The sequence below is a fragment of the Danio rerio genome, chromosome 15 (genome assembly GCF_049306965.1).
Source record: "Danio rerio strain Tuebingen ecotype United States chromosome 15, GRCz12tu, whole genome shotgun sequence".
NCBI lineage: Eukaryota > Metazoa > Chordata > Actinopteri > Cypriniformes > Danionidae > Danio > Danio rerio.
The window spans coordinates 43,513,562-43,527,593 of record NC_133190.1 but is presented as its reverse complement, the minus strand read 5'-3'; the positions used below and the strand labels follow the sequence as shown (position 1 = coordinate 43,527,593).

Here is a 14,032-nt window from a genome sequence, read left to right as displayed (position 1 = left end):
TCATGGCCTCTAGCGTCTGTCACTAGAGCACCTTTAGAGGTCAGAGGAGTGAGGGTTTGCCTCCACAGCACTTCACTAGCTGGCCTCCGCTACACTCACCCCCCTAAACCTTATGCCCATCTGAGTCACGGCACCAAGGTAACCCCTCCAGTTCAACAACACTGAACCCGCTCTGAGCTGGGATCAAAGCCTAAGAGCTTTAGTAAAAATAGAGCACTTACGGACATTTATTTTAACGTTTAAACCAGCCCCACAATTAAAAACGAATGTGTGTTACTCTCGACTATACTATAACAGAAAATGAAAGTAAAACTAATCTGAATGTAGTATTTTAAATGTCAATTAGGTGGCGGGTCAAATTTACAAGTGGCTAGACACGACTGCAAAACAATGATAGACATTCAAAAATATACGTTTTGGCAGGGAGAAGGAGAGTGGGATGTAAATGGACTGCAGGCTGGCAGTTTGAGACCCTTGTTTTAAAATAACTGAACTTCACGGGGGGTAGGGGGGCGGGTGGGGGTGATGGGCGAATAATTCTGACTTCAACTATACATTCGGCAAGAACTTCAGGAACATCCTAGACCTGCTATGCTGTTAGTTGAGCTAAACATTACTCAAAAACCTATCTCAGCCTCGACGAATCACAAGCTAAAATGACACCTGAATATCTGCAGTCAAGAAAAGCTCAAATGGAGCCTGGAGGTTGGCGCAATATCCTCAAAGACTCAAAGTCGACTCTAGACAGACACTGATCCACCTGCTGCCAGAACACAAATCTCACAAAAACCACGCTTTTAAAGCTCTTTTACCACACAACACAAGTACAGAGCTGGAGATACTCTGCTTTGTTGCTGTCAGTGAGTTGTAGCAGGCTTCAAAAAGTAGAAGGTGACTGTTCTGCACCGATGTATGTGTGTGTGTGTGTGATTGGTGCCCTTTAAAGGCCACGCTGAACCCTCTTGCTTTAGCTCTAAAAGAAACGGACAGATATTCATGGCTTTCCTATTTTTTTTCCGAATCCCTCATTCCAAGGAGAGGTGAAAGACCACGGGAGATCTGAGGGCCGTTTTGAAACCTCCAGATCATTTTCAGGCAGCTTGCGGGCGAGTAGACACACAAACACACACACCGTTCTGGCCTCTGAACCCCAAACTCTTTCATCCGATCTCGTTTTCCTTTTTCCCTCCGTCTCTCAATTTATACTGTGTTACAAGTCTCGTCGACCTCATCCACACGTAAACTCACTGTCACACATACTCTTATCAAAGCCCTGGGAGAAAAAGGTGAAAACATGAAGGTTTCTTGTCAGGGCGAGCTGGTTACTATGCTGGTGTAAGGTGGTAGACCATCTTGAACCAGAAATATACTAGTTTAAAGTGGTTAAAGGGATAGTTCAACAAAATTAATAGATTTGGTGCTGAATTTGTGCCTTGGTGGTTCAAAAAATGCAAGTCAATCACTATCAGCACTTAAAATAAAAGAACTAGTCAATTAAAAACCAAAACTACCCCATTATTTACTAACCCTCAAGCAATCGTCTGTCTATATGACTTCATTTTGTCATTCGAATACATTTGGAAAAGTTGTACATGTTATCCTGGCTGGTTACTATGCTGGTATAAGGTGGTGGACCATCTTGAACCAGAAATATACCACCTTAAAGTGGTTAAAGGGATAGTTTACCAAAATAAACAGATTTGGTGGTGAAATTGTGCTACTTGGTGGTTCGGAAAACGCAAGTCAATGACTATTACCACATAAAATAAAAGAACCAGTCAATTAAAAATGGAAACTATCCCAAAATTTACTCACCCTCAAGACATCCTCAGTGTATATGACTTTCTTTTGTCATGCGAATACAGTTGGAAAAGGTTTACATGTTATTCTGGCTGGTTACTGTTCTGGTGTGCAGTGGTAGACCATCTTAAACCAGAAATATACTAGTTTAAAGTGGTTAAAGGGATAGTTCAACAAAATTAATAGATTTGGTGCTGAATTTGTGCTTCTTGGTGGTTCAGAAAATGCAAGTCAATGACTATCAGCAGTTAAAATAAAAGAACTAGTCAATTAAAAACGGAAACTACCCCATAATTTACTCACCCTCACACATCCTCAGTGTATATGACTTTCTTTTGTCAATCGTCTGTCTATATGACTTTATTTTGTTATTCGAATACATTTGGAGAAGTTGTACATGTTATCCTGGCTGGTTACTATGCTGGTTTAAGGTGGTGGACCATCTTGAACCAGAAATATACCACCTTAAAGTGGTTAAAGGGATAGTTTACCAAAATAAACAGATTTGGTGCTGAAATTGTACTACTTGGTGGTTCGGAAAACGCAAGTCAATGACTATTACCACATAAAATAAAAGAACCAGTCAATTAAAAATGGAAACTATCCCAAAATTTACTCACCCTCAAGACATCCTTAGAGTATATGACTTTCTTTTGTCATGCGAATACAGTTGGAAAAGGTTTACATGTTATTCTGGCTGGTTACTGTTCTGGTGTAAGGTGGTAGACCATCTCATATCAGAAATATACTAGTTTAAAGTGGTTAAAGGGATAGTTCAACAAAATTAATAGATTTGGTGCTGAATTTGTGCTTTTTGGTGGTTCAGAAAATGCAAGTCAATGACTATCAGCAGTTAAAATAAAAGAACTAGTCAATTAAAAACAGAAACTACCCCATAATTTACTCACCCTCACACATCCTCAGTGTATATGACTTTCTTTTGTCAATCGTCTGTCTATATGACTTCATTTCGTCATTCGAATACATTTGGAAAAGTTGTACATGTTATCCTGGCTGGTTACTATGCTGGTATAAGGTGGTGGACCATCTTGAACCAGAAATATACCACCTTAAAGTGGTTAAAGGGATAGTTTACCAAAATAAACAGATTTGGTGCTGAAATTGTGCTACTTGGTGGTTCGGAAAACGCAAGTCAGTGACTATTACCACATAAAATAAAAGAACCAGTCAATTAAAAATGGAAACTATCCCATAATTTACTCACCCTCAAGACATCCTTAGAGTATATGACTTTCTTTTGTCATGCGAATACAGTTGGAAAAAGTTTACATGTTATTCTGGCTGGTTACTGTTCTGGTGTGCAGTGGTAGACCATCTTAAACCAGAAATATACTAGTTTAAAGTGGTTAAAGGGATAGTTCACCAAAATAAACAGATTTGGTGCTGAAATTGTGCTATTTGTTGGTTCAGAAAACACAAGTCAATGACTATTAGCACTTAAAATTTAAATAAATGTCCATTCAAAATAAAAATGACCCCATAATTTACTCACCCTTAAGCAATCAAGTGTACTGTATATGACTATAATTTGTCAGTTGAACACAGTCGGAAAAGTTTTACATGTTATCCTGTTTGGTTTCTATGCTGGTGTAAGGTGGTGGACCATCTTGAACCAGCCTTTTTTGTTGACAAGAAAAAAAAGAAGCGTAGTGGTCTTTTTTTAATGTCACTAGGCAATGACTGAATCATCTGCAAATTGTGCGTGAGTGTTGCTGTCGACGTAGTTATAATTGTAATATTATATATGACTTTCTTTTGTCAGATGAATACAGTCGGAATAGTTTTATCCTGGCTATCCATGCTATATAATGATGATGCATAGTGAGATTTATTTTGAAGCTTCCAAAAAAAATGTTACAAAAAAAAACAACAACAATATATGCCTCCAGGGCATTAGCTCATGTCTTATGAAGCTGACTGATGTGTTTTTGTTATAGAATTATTCACATTTCTTTAAAATTATACTCTCCAATTTTATGTCACTGATACAAAAGTCAACTACTGTACATCTTTAACTCTTTGAATAACATACCAACAAACTTTGTATTATTTCTAGGTGAACCGTCCCTTTAAGATGGCTTTTGCAACACAGTGGCTGATGTCAGCCATGCTGCGCTAATGGCCAGCTTGGATTTACCAGATACAAACACCCACAGCTGCTAGCTTAAAGCTGGATATTCCAACAGGCAGAGTCCTTTTGTTCCACACACACTACATTTTCACAGTTTATTATACCTTGGTCACCTTTAGTGGCTGATGGATATCAGCTACACACATATTTTCACACATACTTCATCTCCCCTTGCGGATTTCTTGGTCTTATAGATTTAAGAAAAATAACGTGTCGCGTTTGCTTGTGCTAAACTAGCTAGGACGAATGCCAGGAGGTTGCTAGGAGGTTCCAGAGTTTTTTTAATGAGTTGCTATGCAGTTACCAGGTAGTTTTATAGGAAATCCTACTGTTTTAAACGAAAATATGCCACAAATCTCACATTTTCAGCTTTAAAGATAGGGATTTGGTGCTTAATTGAATGTGTTTTCACACAATTTGTATTACTTTTAGGTTAAAAATTAAATAATATACTAAAGTACAGAATTTGTTCAAACCCCAAGTCAAGTATAAATAATAGTATAAGCACAGATACTATCATTTTCTCTGACAGAAAATGCACTGTCAAGGGAAAAGAGAATGACTGAGTGAAAGGAAAATGGGAGAGAGAGAGAGAGAGAGAAAGAGAGAGAGAGAGAGAGAGAGAGAGAGGGAGAGAGAGAGAGTGAGAGAGGGAGAGAGAGAGAGAGAGAAAGAGAGAGAGAGAGAGAGAGAGAGAGAGAGAGAGTGAGAGAGGGAGAGAGAGAGAGAATGAAGGTTAAAGCGAAGTGTCTGGGTCAGACACAACGGCATGACAACTGCAATAAATGTAAATAAAAGAGCTTTGTGTGGTAATTCAGTCCACCCGACAGAGGCTCTGCGCATAAATCAACCTTACACTCACACACTCCCTCTTTGACACATACACACATATTTCTCTATGCAGAAATCATTATTTGTCACCACACATACACATGTATCCACTTTGTCCAACAGAAAAAAATAGACAAAAACAAATGATCCCATCAAAATAGTGCATGTGAACCGAATGCAGTGTACAAAAAAATGTTAACCACAACCATATCAAAATTTCAATCATACTTCAATCGCTCCCCCTCCATCTCAACTGTCAAAACGCGACCCAAATAAAATGTAGGCCAATGCAGTGTTTAACTGGCCTGAGGTGATAGACAAACCACTGAACACTATTCACTCTTCATTTATATGTACCAGGAAGTCACTGTGAGTGGCATGATTTTCCCTTTTTGTACTAGAGTCAACTTACAGGCTTCATCTACAGTTTATTAAACTCGAATCAATCCCCAGTGATTAATCCAGGCAAATATAGCTCCTATGAAACACCACAATATTGTGTTTCAGAAAAATGTGTAACATTATCCGTTTACCTCTTAGAGAAAGACTGTGGCTGCGTCTAAAGTATGTGAACCGAGTAGTATGTCTGTATTCAAAGAATTGGAAAAACAGTATGTGAGAAGTACCCGAAAGACCTACTACTTCCTGTGAGATTCTGAAGTGCGCATGGAATGGACGCTATACTACCCCATGATGCACCGCAGGGGAATTCATGAATGGGAGTAAAGTGACGCAACTGACACAGGTAGATCATGGGATGACAAAGTGGCAGATGTAGTATGTCCTAGTTCAGGGATGGGCAAACTTGATCCTTGAGGGCTGGCGTCCCTGCAGAGTTTTGTTCCAACACTAGTCAAACACACCTGAACAAGCTAATCAGTGTCTTCAAGATCACTAGAATCTATAAGCAGGTGGTTTTGATTAGAGTAGGAGCTAAACTGTGCAGGACACCGGCCTTCCAGGACCGAGTTTGCCCACCCCTGTCCTAATTCAATGCATACTACTCACATTCAGTTGGGTGGTCGGAGTTTTATAGGTTGCTAGGCAGCCAATCGTTTTCTCAGAAGATAGCAAGCTGTCACTCTGATACAAATTTAATTTAAAGACAAAATTACAAAGCACTACAGTGTTTGGCTGTTCTTTGTTTGACTGAGATAATTAGTCTACCGAAATGTGTATATCTGATACATGCTGAACAGTCAGTTCTGTGCGATCCTCGCGGCATTCATTGAACTGGTGCGTCTGGAAGGTGCGAGTGCGTCACGCTGCTTGTGCGTACACCTTCATTGGAAATAAAAAATTTGTGCAAACTTTAGAAAAGATGCGATATGCGAACAGCCCCTAAAAGGACACCGTCATTTTCTCCAGCTGTTGCACAGACATGCTGGATCCACCTGATTTGTTTACAAATGGTTTGAGGATGCATTCCTTGGGAGTTTGCGGGGCCTTCACTGGACATTTTCCCATTAGCAAAGACATTTTCCAGTTAGACTGTATCTTACTCTTTATGTGGGTTAAATTTGGGGGTTCAGGTGACTAAGATGTGAAGCGAGAGAATACTGTAATTTTTCAAAGTATAAGCTTTTTCAAAATAAAAGATCGCTCGGACTCCAATTATAAATAAAACGGAAATAACAATGATTTCTTGTGTGGCCTGATACCAATTGACCCAAGAACCTATACCGATCTGTGGCCAGGTGGTTGAGGACCACTGGTATAGATCTTACCTTTCTAACGGTCGGGTAGTACAATTTAATTCAATTACTTTACTTACTGTATAAAACCATGCAGCTTTTTTGTAGTAAGTTTTTTTTTTTCCGGCAAGCAGCATTTACAGTAGTGAACCTATAATCGTCTAAAGCAGTACAGTGTCATCTTACAAGATTGTATACTACAATAGTGTAATTTCAGCCATCTGTTGGTATATGATCCATTATTTGTTATTTTGTAAATAATATTTTTCAAGTATCAACAGTTGAAATTTAATCCATAAAGTATTATTGACAGTTCACCTAAAGTAATAATGTTCTGTTTAGGCTTCAGTAAAATGCTTTACCTAATTGCAGCCATCAACTATCAGCATTATCACTACAATTAGAAAAAAAACTCAACCAGCACATACCTGTTTCTTCGTCAATGGTAAATCTTCCAAGACCACTGCCATCACGTATCGAATACTGCACTTCACCATCTCTCCCCGTGTCATCGTCCCTTGCAGAGACCTGGAGTACAGAAGTTCCAATCCGAACACTTTCCTTTACTGATCCATTCATGGCGAAACTTGAGAAATATGGTGCATACAGGTTCTCGTTGACATCCACCACCTCCAGTTCAACAAAGCTAACTGATAGGAGGGACACAGGTCGACCTTTATCCTTTGCCCGCACTGTTAGGTTGAAAAACTGTTGAGTTTCGTAATCCAGCTCCTTGGTAAGACGAATTGCACCACTTGTCTTGTCAACCTCGAAACGACCATCATAGTCATTATCAAGTAAGTACCGGACCTGCCCTCCAAGTCCCAGATCAGGGTCTTGAGTGTCCAGCCAGGCGATTACAGTGCCCACTGGGAGGTCTTCAAGTGCACGGGCGTTGGCAACACTTGGGATGAAAGCAGGTGGACAATCGTTAACATCCTCAAGTGTGATTTTAAGAGTTGTAATTGAAAATCGTTGGGCTGCTCGTTCTGCTCTGTCTCGTGCTTCCACTTTTAATATGAACAATGGAACCAACTCACGGTCCAGCTGACCTGCAACATACACAATCCCACTGGAGCTGTTAATGCCAAATTGGGAGGTGCTGGTTAGCAGAGAATACTGGATCTCTCCATTAAGACCTTGATCTTTGTCAGTAGCCTCTACTTGAATGACTTCAGTACCAATCGGAGTGTTTTCAGAAATGCGAGCATGATAGCCACCATCCTGAAGAAACTGTGGTGCGTTGTCATTTGCATCTGCTATGTAAACTGTAAGAAGCCGCCAGGTGGATCTTTGCGGTTGGCCTAAATCATACAGCGTAATGTTTAAAAGATAGCGGTCAGTTTTTTCACGGTCAAGAGGGAGGAAGATGCTAATTACACCATTCAGAATTCCAATACTAAAACAACTATCTGTGTTGCCGTCAGCAATGGCATGTAAAAGCTGTCCATTAAACCCAGTGTCTCCATCAAGGGCTTTTACCTGAAACACACTTGTACCAACTTCTACATCCTCACGCACAGTGATGTCTGTTGGGAAGGATTTGTCAAATTGAGGAGTTTGACGGTTCACAGAGAACAGGTCAATAAAGCCTTCGTCCATTTTGGGCTTACTGCTAGCTTTGGCTTTCTTCAGAAGTTTCTCTGCCAGTCGTTGGGCTACTCTGGTTTCGGTACAACTAAAGCTCTTGGGTGGTGACTTCCCTTGCACTACAGATATGTTTACAAACATAGGATCTGAAAAGTGTTCTCCATCGGTGGCAGTAATTTTTAGACTGAATGAGTTTTTGGGTGCTGCGGTGATGAGGGAGTGACGTAATGTCATGACGCCAGAGTCAGGATTTAACTCAAAGTACCCTCGCTCATTCCCAGAGAGGATCTTATATTTGACTAGCTCAAGCTCATCAATATCTATGGCAGATATTGTGGCAATTACCTCACCTACTGGGAGTTCTCGGGAGACAACACCAACGCAAGCTACTTTCTCAAAGAGGGGTTTGTTATCATTAACATTTTCAAGATGCACAGTGATGTTGACTTCACTCTCACGCCTATATGGAGAACCCCAGTCAGAAGCACGAACCACAAAACTAAAACTCTCAAGAGATGATTCAAAGTCTAGCTCCTGTGTTGTGGTTACTGCTCCGGTGAACTGCTGCACGCTGAATGGTAATGGTGTCAAGCTAGCCATACTGTATGTGATGTACCCATTTTCCCCATGGTCATCATCCGAAGCAGTCACCACAACAACAGTAGTGCCTACAGCTACACTTTCATTGACAAATACTTCATAAGATTGTTGGGCAAATGATGGTGCATTATCATTAGCATCTTCAAGAATGACTTTAACCTTGACCCTAAGATCACTGTCGACTTCTAAGACCTCTAACTCAAATACTTCCTGCTTGAGTTGGGTGAGCCAGCGTGCTGTGCTAATCACGCCTGTCATAGTGTTGATACTGAAAAACCCTGAATCAGCAGATGGGGTCAGGATGTACTCAGCGTCATCAGGCTCTGGCTGGAGTTTTACAGCCTCCACAATAGTTCCGGGAGGGGCAACCTCACTCAAGAGGACCTCGTATTGATCCTTCTGAAAAGTGACTTCTACAGGGGGTGGTCTTGATAATCGTAAGTGTACTATTTGCACAGCAGATAACTTCTGAGGTGTTCCACGATCTCGAGCCTGCAAGCTGAGGTTTAGTCCAAATGGATAGCTGTCCCAGTCAAACTGCTCCATTGCACGAAGTACAAACTCGTTAGATCCTTTCATACTGTCTTCCTCATCCACCATTTCTTGACTTGGCACATCTGTCCTTTCAATGCTGAATAGCTCAAGAAGATCCCCAGCCACAATGCTCACTGTCTCAATCTCTCCATTCTTCCCTTCATCCAGATCTTCTACGGTGACCACAGCTATGATGGGGGACTTTTCAGTCCATACCGGAGCCAATGTAACAATACTTAAAGTGGGTACATGCTCGTTAATCCGTTCTACATGAACAAAAAGTTTTGCTGTACTGCTTACACCATTATTCCCATATAGTTTCATCCCCCGATCCACAGCCTGGATCTCAAGATCGTATCGGCTTTGAATGTCCACGTCCAGCTTTCCACTTAGAGAAACAACTCCACTAGTTGGGTGCACAGCGAACAGCTCCATTCGCTCCTTGAAAAAGTAATAGAACTCTCCATTTGATCCTATATCAGCATCCGTGGCAGTGACCTGAGCTATGCTGGTACGCAGGGGTGTGCTTTCTGCAATGGTAACCGAATACGTAGTCGGGGAGAAAAGAGGACGAAGGTCATTCATATCCAATACCTGCACACTAACTTTAGTCCAGGCCTCGAGTGTATCACCCTTTAGGGAAGCTTTCACTGTTAACACGTAGTTGTCCTGAACCTCACGATTCAAGATGGCAGCATTCCCCCCTTTAGTTCGTATCCGCAGGAAGCAGAAGTCACCCAGAGTGTATTCCTCAGCCTTGAAGAATCCTTCCTCGTCCCCAGAGGTGATGCGGTACCTCACCTCCCAGGAGTGATGTTGGAGCGGGATGCCCATGCGCACCTGGCTGGAGGCATAGGTGCGGGCGGCTGAGTTCTCATAGACTGACGCATGGTACAGTGGTTGAGTAAACTGCAGGCGGAACCTTTCGCCTTGGCAGTGCCCTGGAGGCACAGTAAAGAATAGCAAGAGGGCCAGTTGTAGGAGAATGGCCCATATGCCTGCCCAAAGGGCCATGCTCACTGCCATCCCATCACCAAACCCATCCTGGAAACAGAGAGAGAGAGAGAGAAGGAGAGAAATGCATTAGACAAGAGTAGATGTCATGACAATACACAACCTGACCTTTCATACCTAAAGGTGAGAGGTCACCAGTAATCGGTTAAAATGATCAAACACAAGCAGAGGAAGTCTTTTACCACAGAGGGAATGGTAGCCAGGCAACCACTAACCAAATGACATCACTACTCATGTCTCAAAACGGACACCGACACACAATTACATACTACAGAAAAACCAGGAGGATGCAATTCAGGAAAATTCACTTGCACACACACTCTGCACAGAAGAAAATACAGCCGGAGAATGCAAGTCAGGAACAAAATAATTACAGAGAACGAAAGATCAAAAATATAACCCGTGAAAACGAACACACACACATACACACACGTTATATGACATGGTTTTAAAAAAAGCTCTCGAGAAGTTACAAAATGTTGTGGAATCAGCAATACTGGTTATGATAAAGTGCTGCAGTAGAGGAAGTCTGTGTGTGTGTGGGTTTACTTAACTATCCATGGCCAAACAAAATTGTCCCTAGTAGTTACTCAAATCTTATAGACCCTCTGGGGGCCTAAAAAAAAGCTTTATACAACAAGAGGGTTTAGGTACGTGTTTGTAAGTTTATGGTTGCACATCTGTTAGTGTGGTAAATCAACTTATTTTAGACACTGGTTGTTTTGTGTGTGCCTTGCAGGATGGTTAAGATCTGTTCCAGTCCACAAAAATGCAATGCTGACCTTACCATGTACACACACTTTATCCAACTTTGCCCACACAAAAACACACAAGCATACACAAAATACACACACACACACACACACACACACACACACACACACACACACACACACACACACACACACACACACACACACACACAAAGAATGGAGTTGCTGTGGTCAGCCCACACATGACTCAGCACACACATACACACACACTAATACATTCCATCTCTAATGATATCCTTTAGCAGACTCACCAACACGGTCTCACAAATTGGAAAAGACACACACATAGAGAGAGTATTCAAAATTGCAGAGATCAGCTTATTTTATTTCTCCGGGTCTATTTCTCTCAGCTTCTCACTCCGTCACACTCTTGTTCTCTTTCTTTGTGTCCACATACACACACACAGACAGACTGTCAGATTAAAACCAGCAGGCATTTTGGAGCAGTCAAGGTTCAGTACGCAAACAGCGTCTTGTCTCCCCTAAAGCCTTGTTTAGACTGACCAAATCTCCGGCTCAGCTGGCCAGAGACATTAAACATCACAAAAAAACAACACACACCGCAAGGCCAACACAAACACCACAGTCTATAAACTTATACACACCATCGAATACACCTAGCTAAAAACATTTTTGGACTTTCCATTGTGGTTACTCTCATATTAAAAGGTCACAACTTTAGTTGAAAAGGTCACTTTCGAATAATGCTACGCTAAAAACAAACATTTTCCTTCAGCTTAGTCCCTTATTTATCAGGGGTCACCACAGAGGAACGAACCGCCAACTGTTCCAACATATGTTTCACACAGCAGATGCACTTCCAGCTGCATCTACTTCCCAGAGCAGGCCCGGCGCTACGGGGGGGCAAAGGGTGGCATTGCCCCCTCAGACAGAGTTTGTGCCCCCCCAGTTTTTATAAAGGATTGTTCACTCAAACTGAAAATTCTTTCTGTCATTAATTATTAACACTCCCGTCCTTCCAACCTTCAGAACACACATTTAAATATTTTAAAATATATGACATAGCAATTAAATTATGAAAATGGTGAGGTTAAAGCTAGTCCTATAGTCCAGAGATCCGGTCCCCGCGTCAGGTCTGGTGCGCCAGTAAATAGCCTTTAAAACGCGCACACGGCGATGGAGGCGCACTCAACTCACAAGGGAGAAAATGGGTGACATGATAGGAGCAGCTTAATTCATTACATGTTTTGGTTAACTAATTATTTAAACACAACTCTCTTGAGCTCTAAAAGGAAAAAACACATAAGAAATTTGCTGTTAAATTAATTTTAGCAGAGACGCAACTGCCAGTCATTTATTAGTTATTCGGGAAGATGTAGCCTAATAAAAATGTTTTAATAAAATAAATAGTTTACTGCACAGTCCCACAGTAGGCTACACTATAAATAATATTTTAATTTATTTATTAATATTATTATTAATATTATTACAATTAAGCTAAAATTGACAAAACGCAGAACCCTTTGAATGTTTGCTTTCATTTTGCTGAAAAGTGCACTTTTACAGTTGCGTAGAGAAACATCCCATTATGCAACTGCAGTCAAGGTATAACACATAATAAATGCATTTTGCGTTTAAAGATGATCGGCCTGCGAAGTCAAGTTTGCAGTGTTATAAATGGAATAGGTATAGTGCTTAAGTGGATTTACCCCGGATCAACCGAGAAATCTCGTGCGCTGCAGGTAGGCAGAATGATAATCTTTTAAAAATACGTAACATAGGCTATACTGCTATTTGCTCATGCAAAATTAAACAACATAAAATATATTGTAGATCTGTTTTAAGAGCTAAAATACAACATATCGAGTTTGTTTTGACTTAGCTCATGGCCCTAAAATGAAAATAACCTGAAAACAAGCTATTAAAAAAGGCCTAATAAATAAAATAATTAATAAATAAAATGACGGGTAGGCCTAGAAACTATGGTACATATGGTTTATGATGGTTTACAATATCACGAAAAAAGCACATTTATAATAGCCTTAGACAAATCTTTGTTTTTACATTTAAAATGATGAAAAAAAAGTTATATAGCATATAAAAATTTAACCAATTTTCACGGTAATAACTGTGAATTTTTGTATCTTTTTTAGGTATTTTTCGGCTACACTAATGCCTTAAAATGTAATTGTTTTGAATGACATTAGATTGTCACATTTAGCTTTTCCCCAACACTGATGTTGGTTGTGAAGCGTGATGACTCGGTTAAGCTGATTTCACTATATTTATTTACCGGTTAAATGAATTGTCTGATCGTGGGTCAGCTTGCATGTGTGGGCATAATTTGACGTCTTTACCTAAAACTTTAAACATTCATAGGGCTGTTATTTGAAATAAAACGGAAATAAGGAGAATAACATATGATTTAAAGCACTCGTTTGGCACTGAAGCTATCATCCGTCTGCATTAATAAGCGGTATGCATTACCATCGTTAATAAAATTCGTAATAGCAAAACTGCGTATTGTTATTACTTTTAAAACGTAGCCTATATTACTGCCTTAGGTCAGTAACTTAGGCAGTAATGCAAAGTAATAATAAATGCGAATAAATAGCCTAAATGAAAGAAACAAGAGACCAAAATCAGTCACCAGGTCTAGTGCCCCCCTATGGATTTAAAGTGCCCCCTCAGTTTTGACTTCCTGGCGCCGGGCCTGTCCCAGAGTAAAGTGGACACTATACTGTCAGTGAGTGCCGTCTTTCGGATGAGACGTTAAACCAAAGTCCTGACTCCCTGTGGTTGTTAAAATTCACATGGCACTTCTCGTAAAGAATAGGGGTGTAACCTCTTTGTCCTGGCCAAATTCCCTTCATTGGCCAATACCGCCTGCCAATCATCCACATCCACTGAATTGGCTCTATCACTGTTTCTCCACTCCTCCAATAGCTGGTGTTTGGCGAGTGCCGTTGTCTTGTGGCTGCCGTCGCATCATCAAAGTGGATGCTACACACTGGTGGTGGTGTGGAGAAATCCCCCTCATGATTGTGAAGCACTTTGGGTGTATGGCCATACACAATAAATGC

At 40.7% G+C, this 14,032-nt stretch overlaps 1 protein-coding gene across 12 annotated transcripts in view; it reads right to left on the bottom strand.

The window, feature by feature from the left end:
• fat3a (FAT atypical cadherin 3a) overlaps positions 1-14,032 on the bottom strand; it is a 523,435-nt gene that overhangs the window by 191,410 nt on the left and 317,993 nt on the right. For all 12 annotated transcript variants that reach the window (XR_012390554.1, XM_073923188.1, XM_073923192.1 and 9 more), the window contains one exon: positions 6,906-10,245. Coding sequence is in view for 11 of the 12 variants with exons in the window: in XM_073923188.1 (XP_073779289.1) it covers positions 6,906-10,227 (3,322 nt within the window). In the remaining variant the exon portion in view is untranslated. The remainder of the gene's footprint in view (positions 1-6,905; positions 10,246-14,032) is intronic.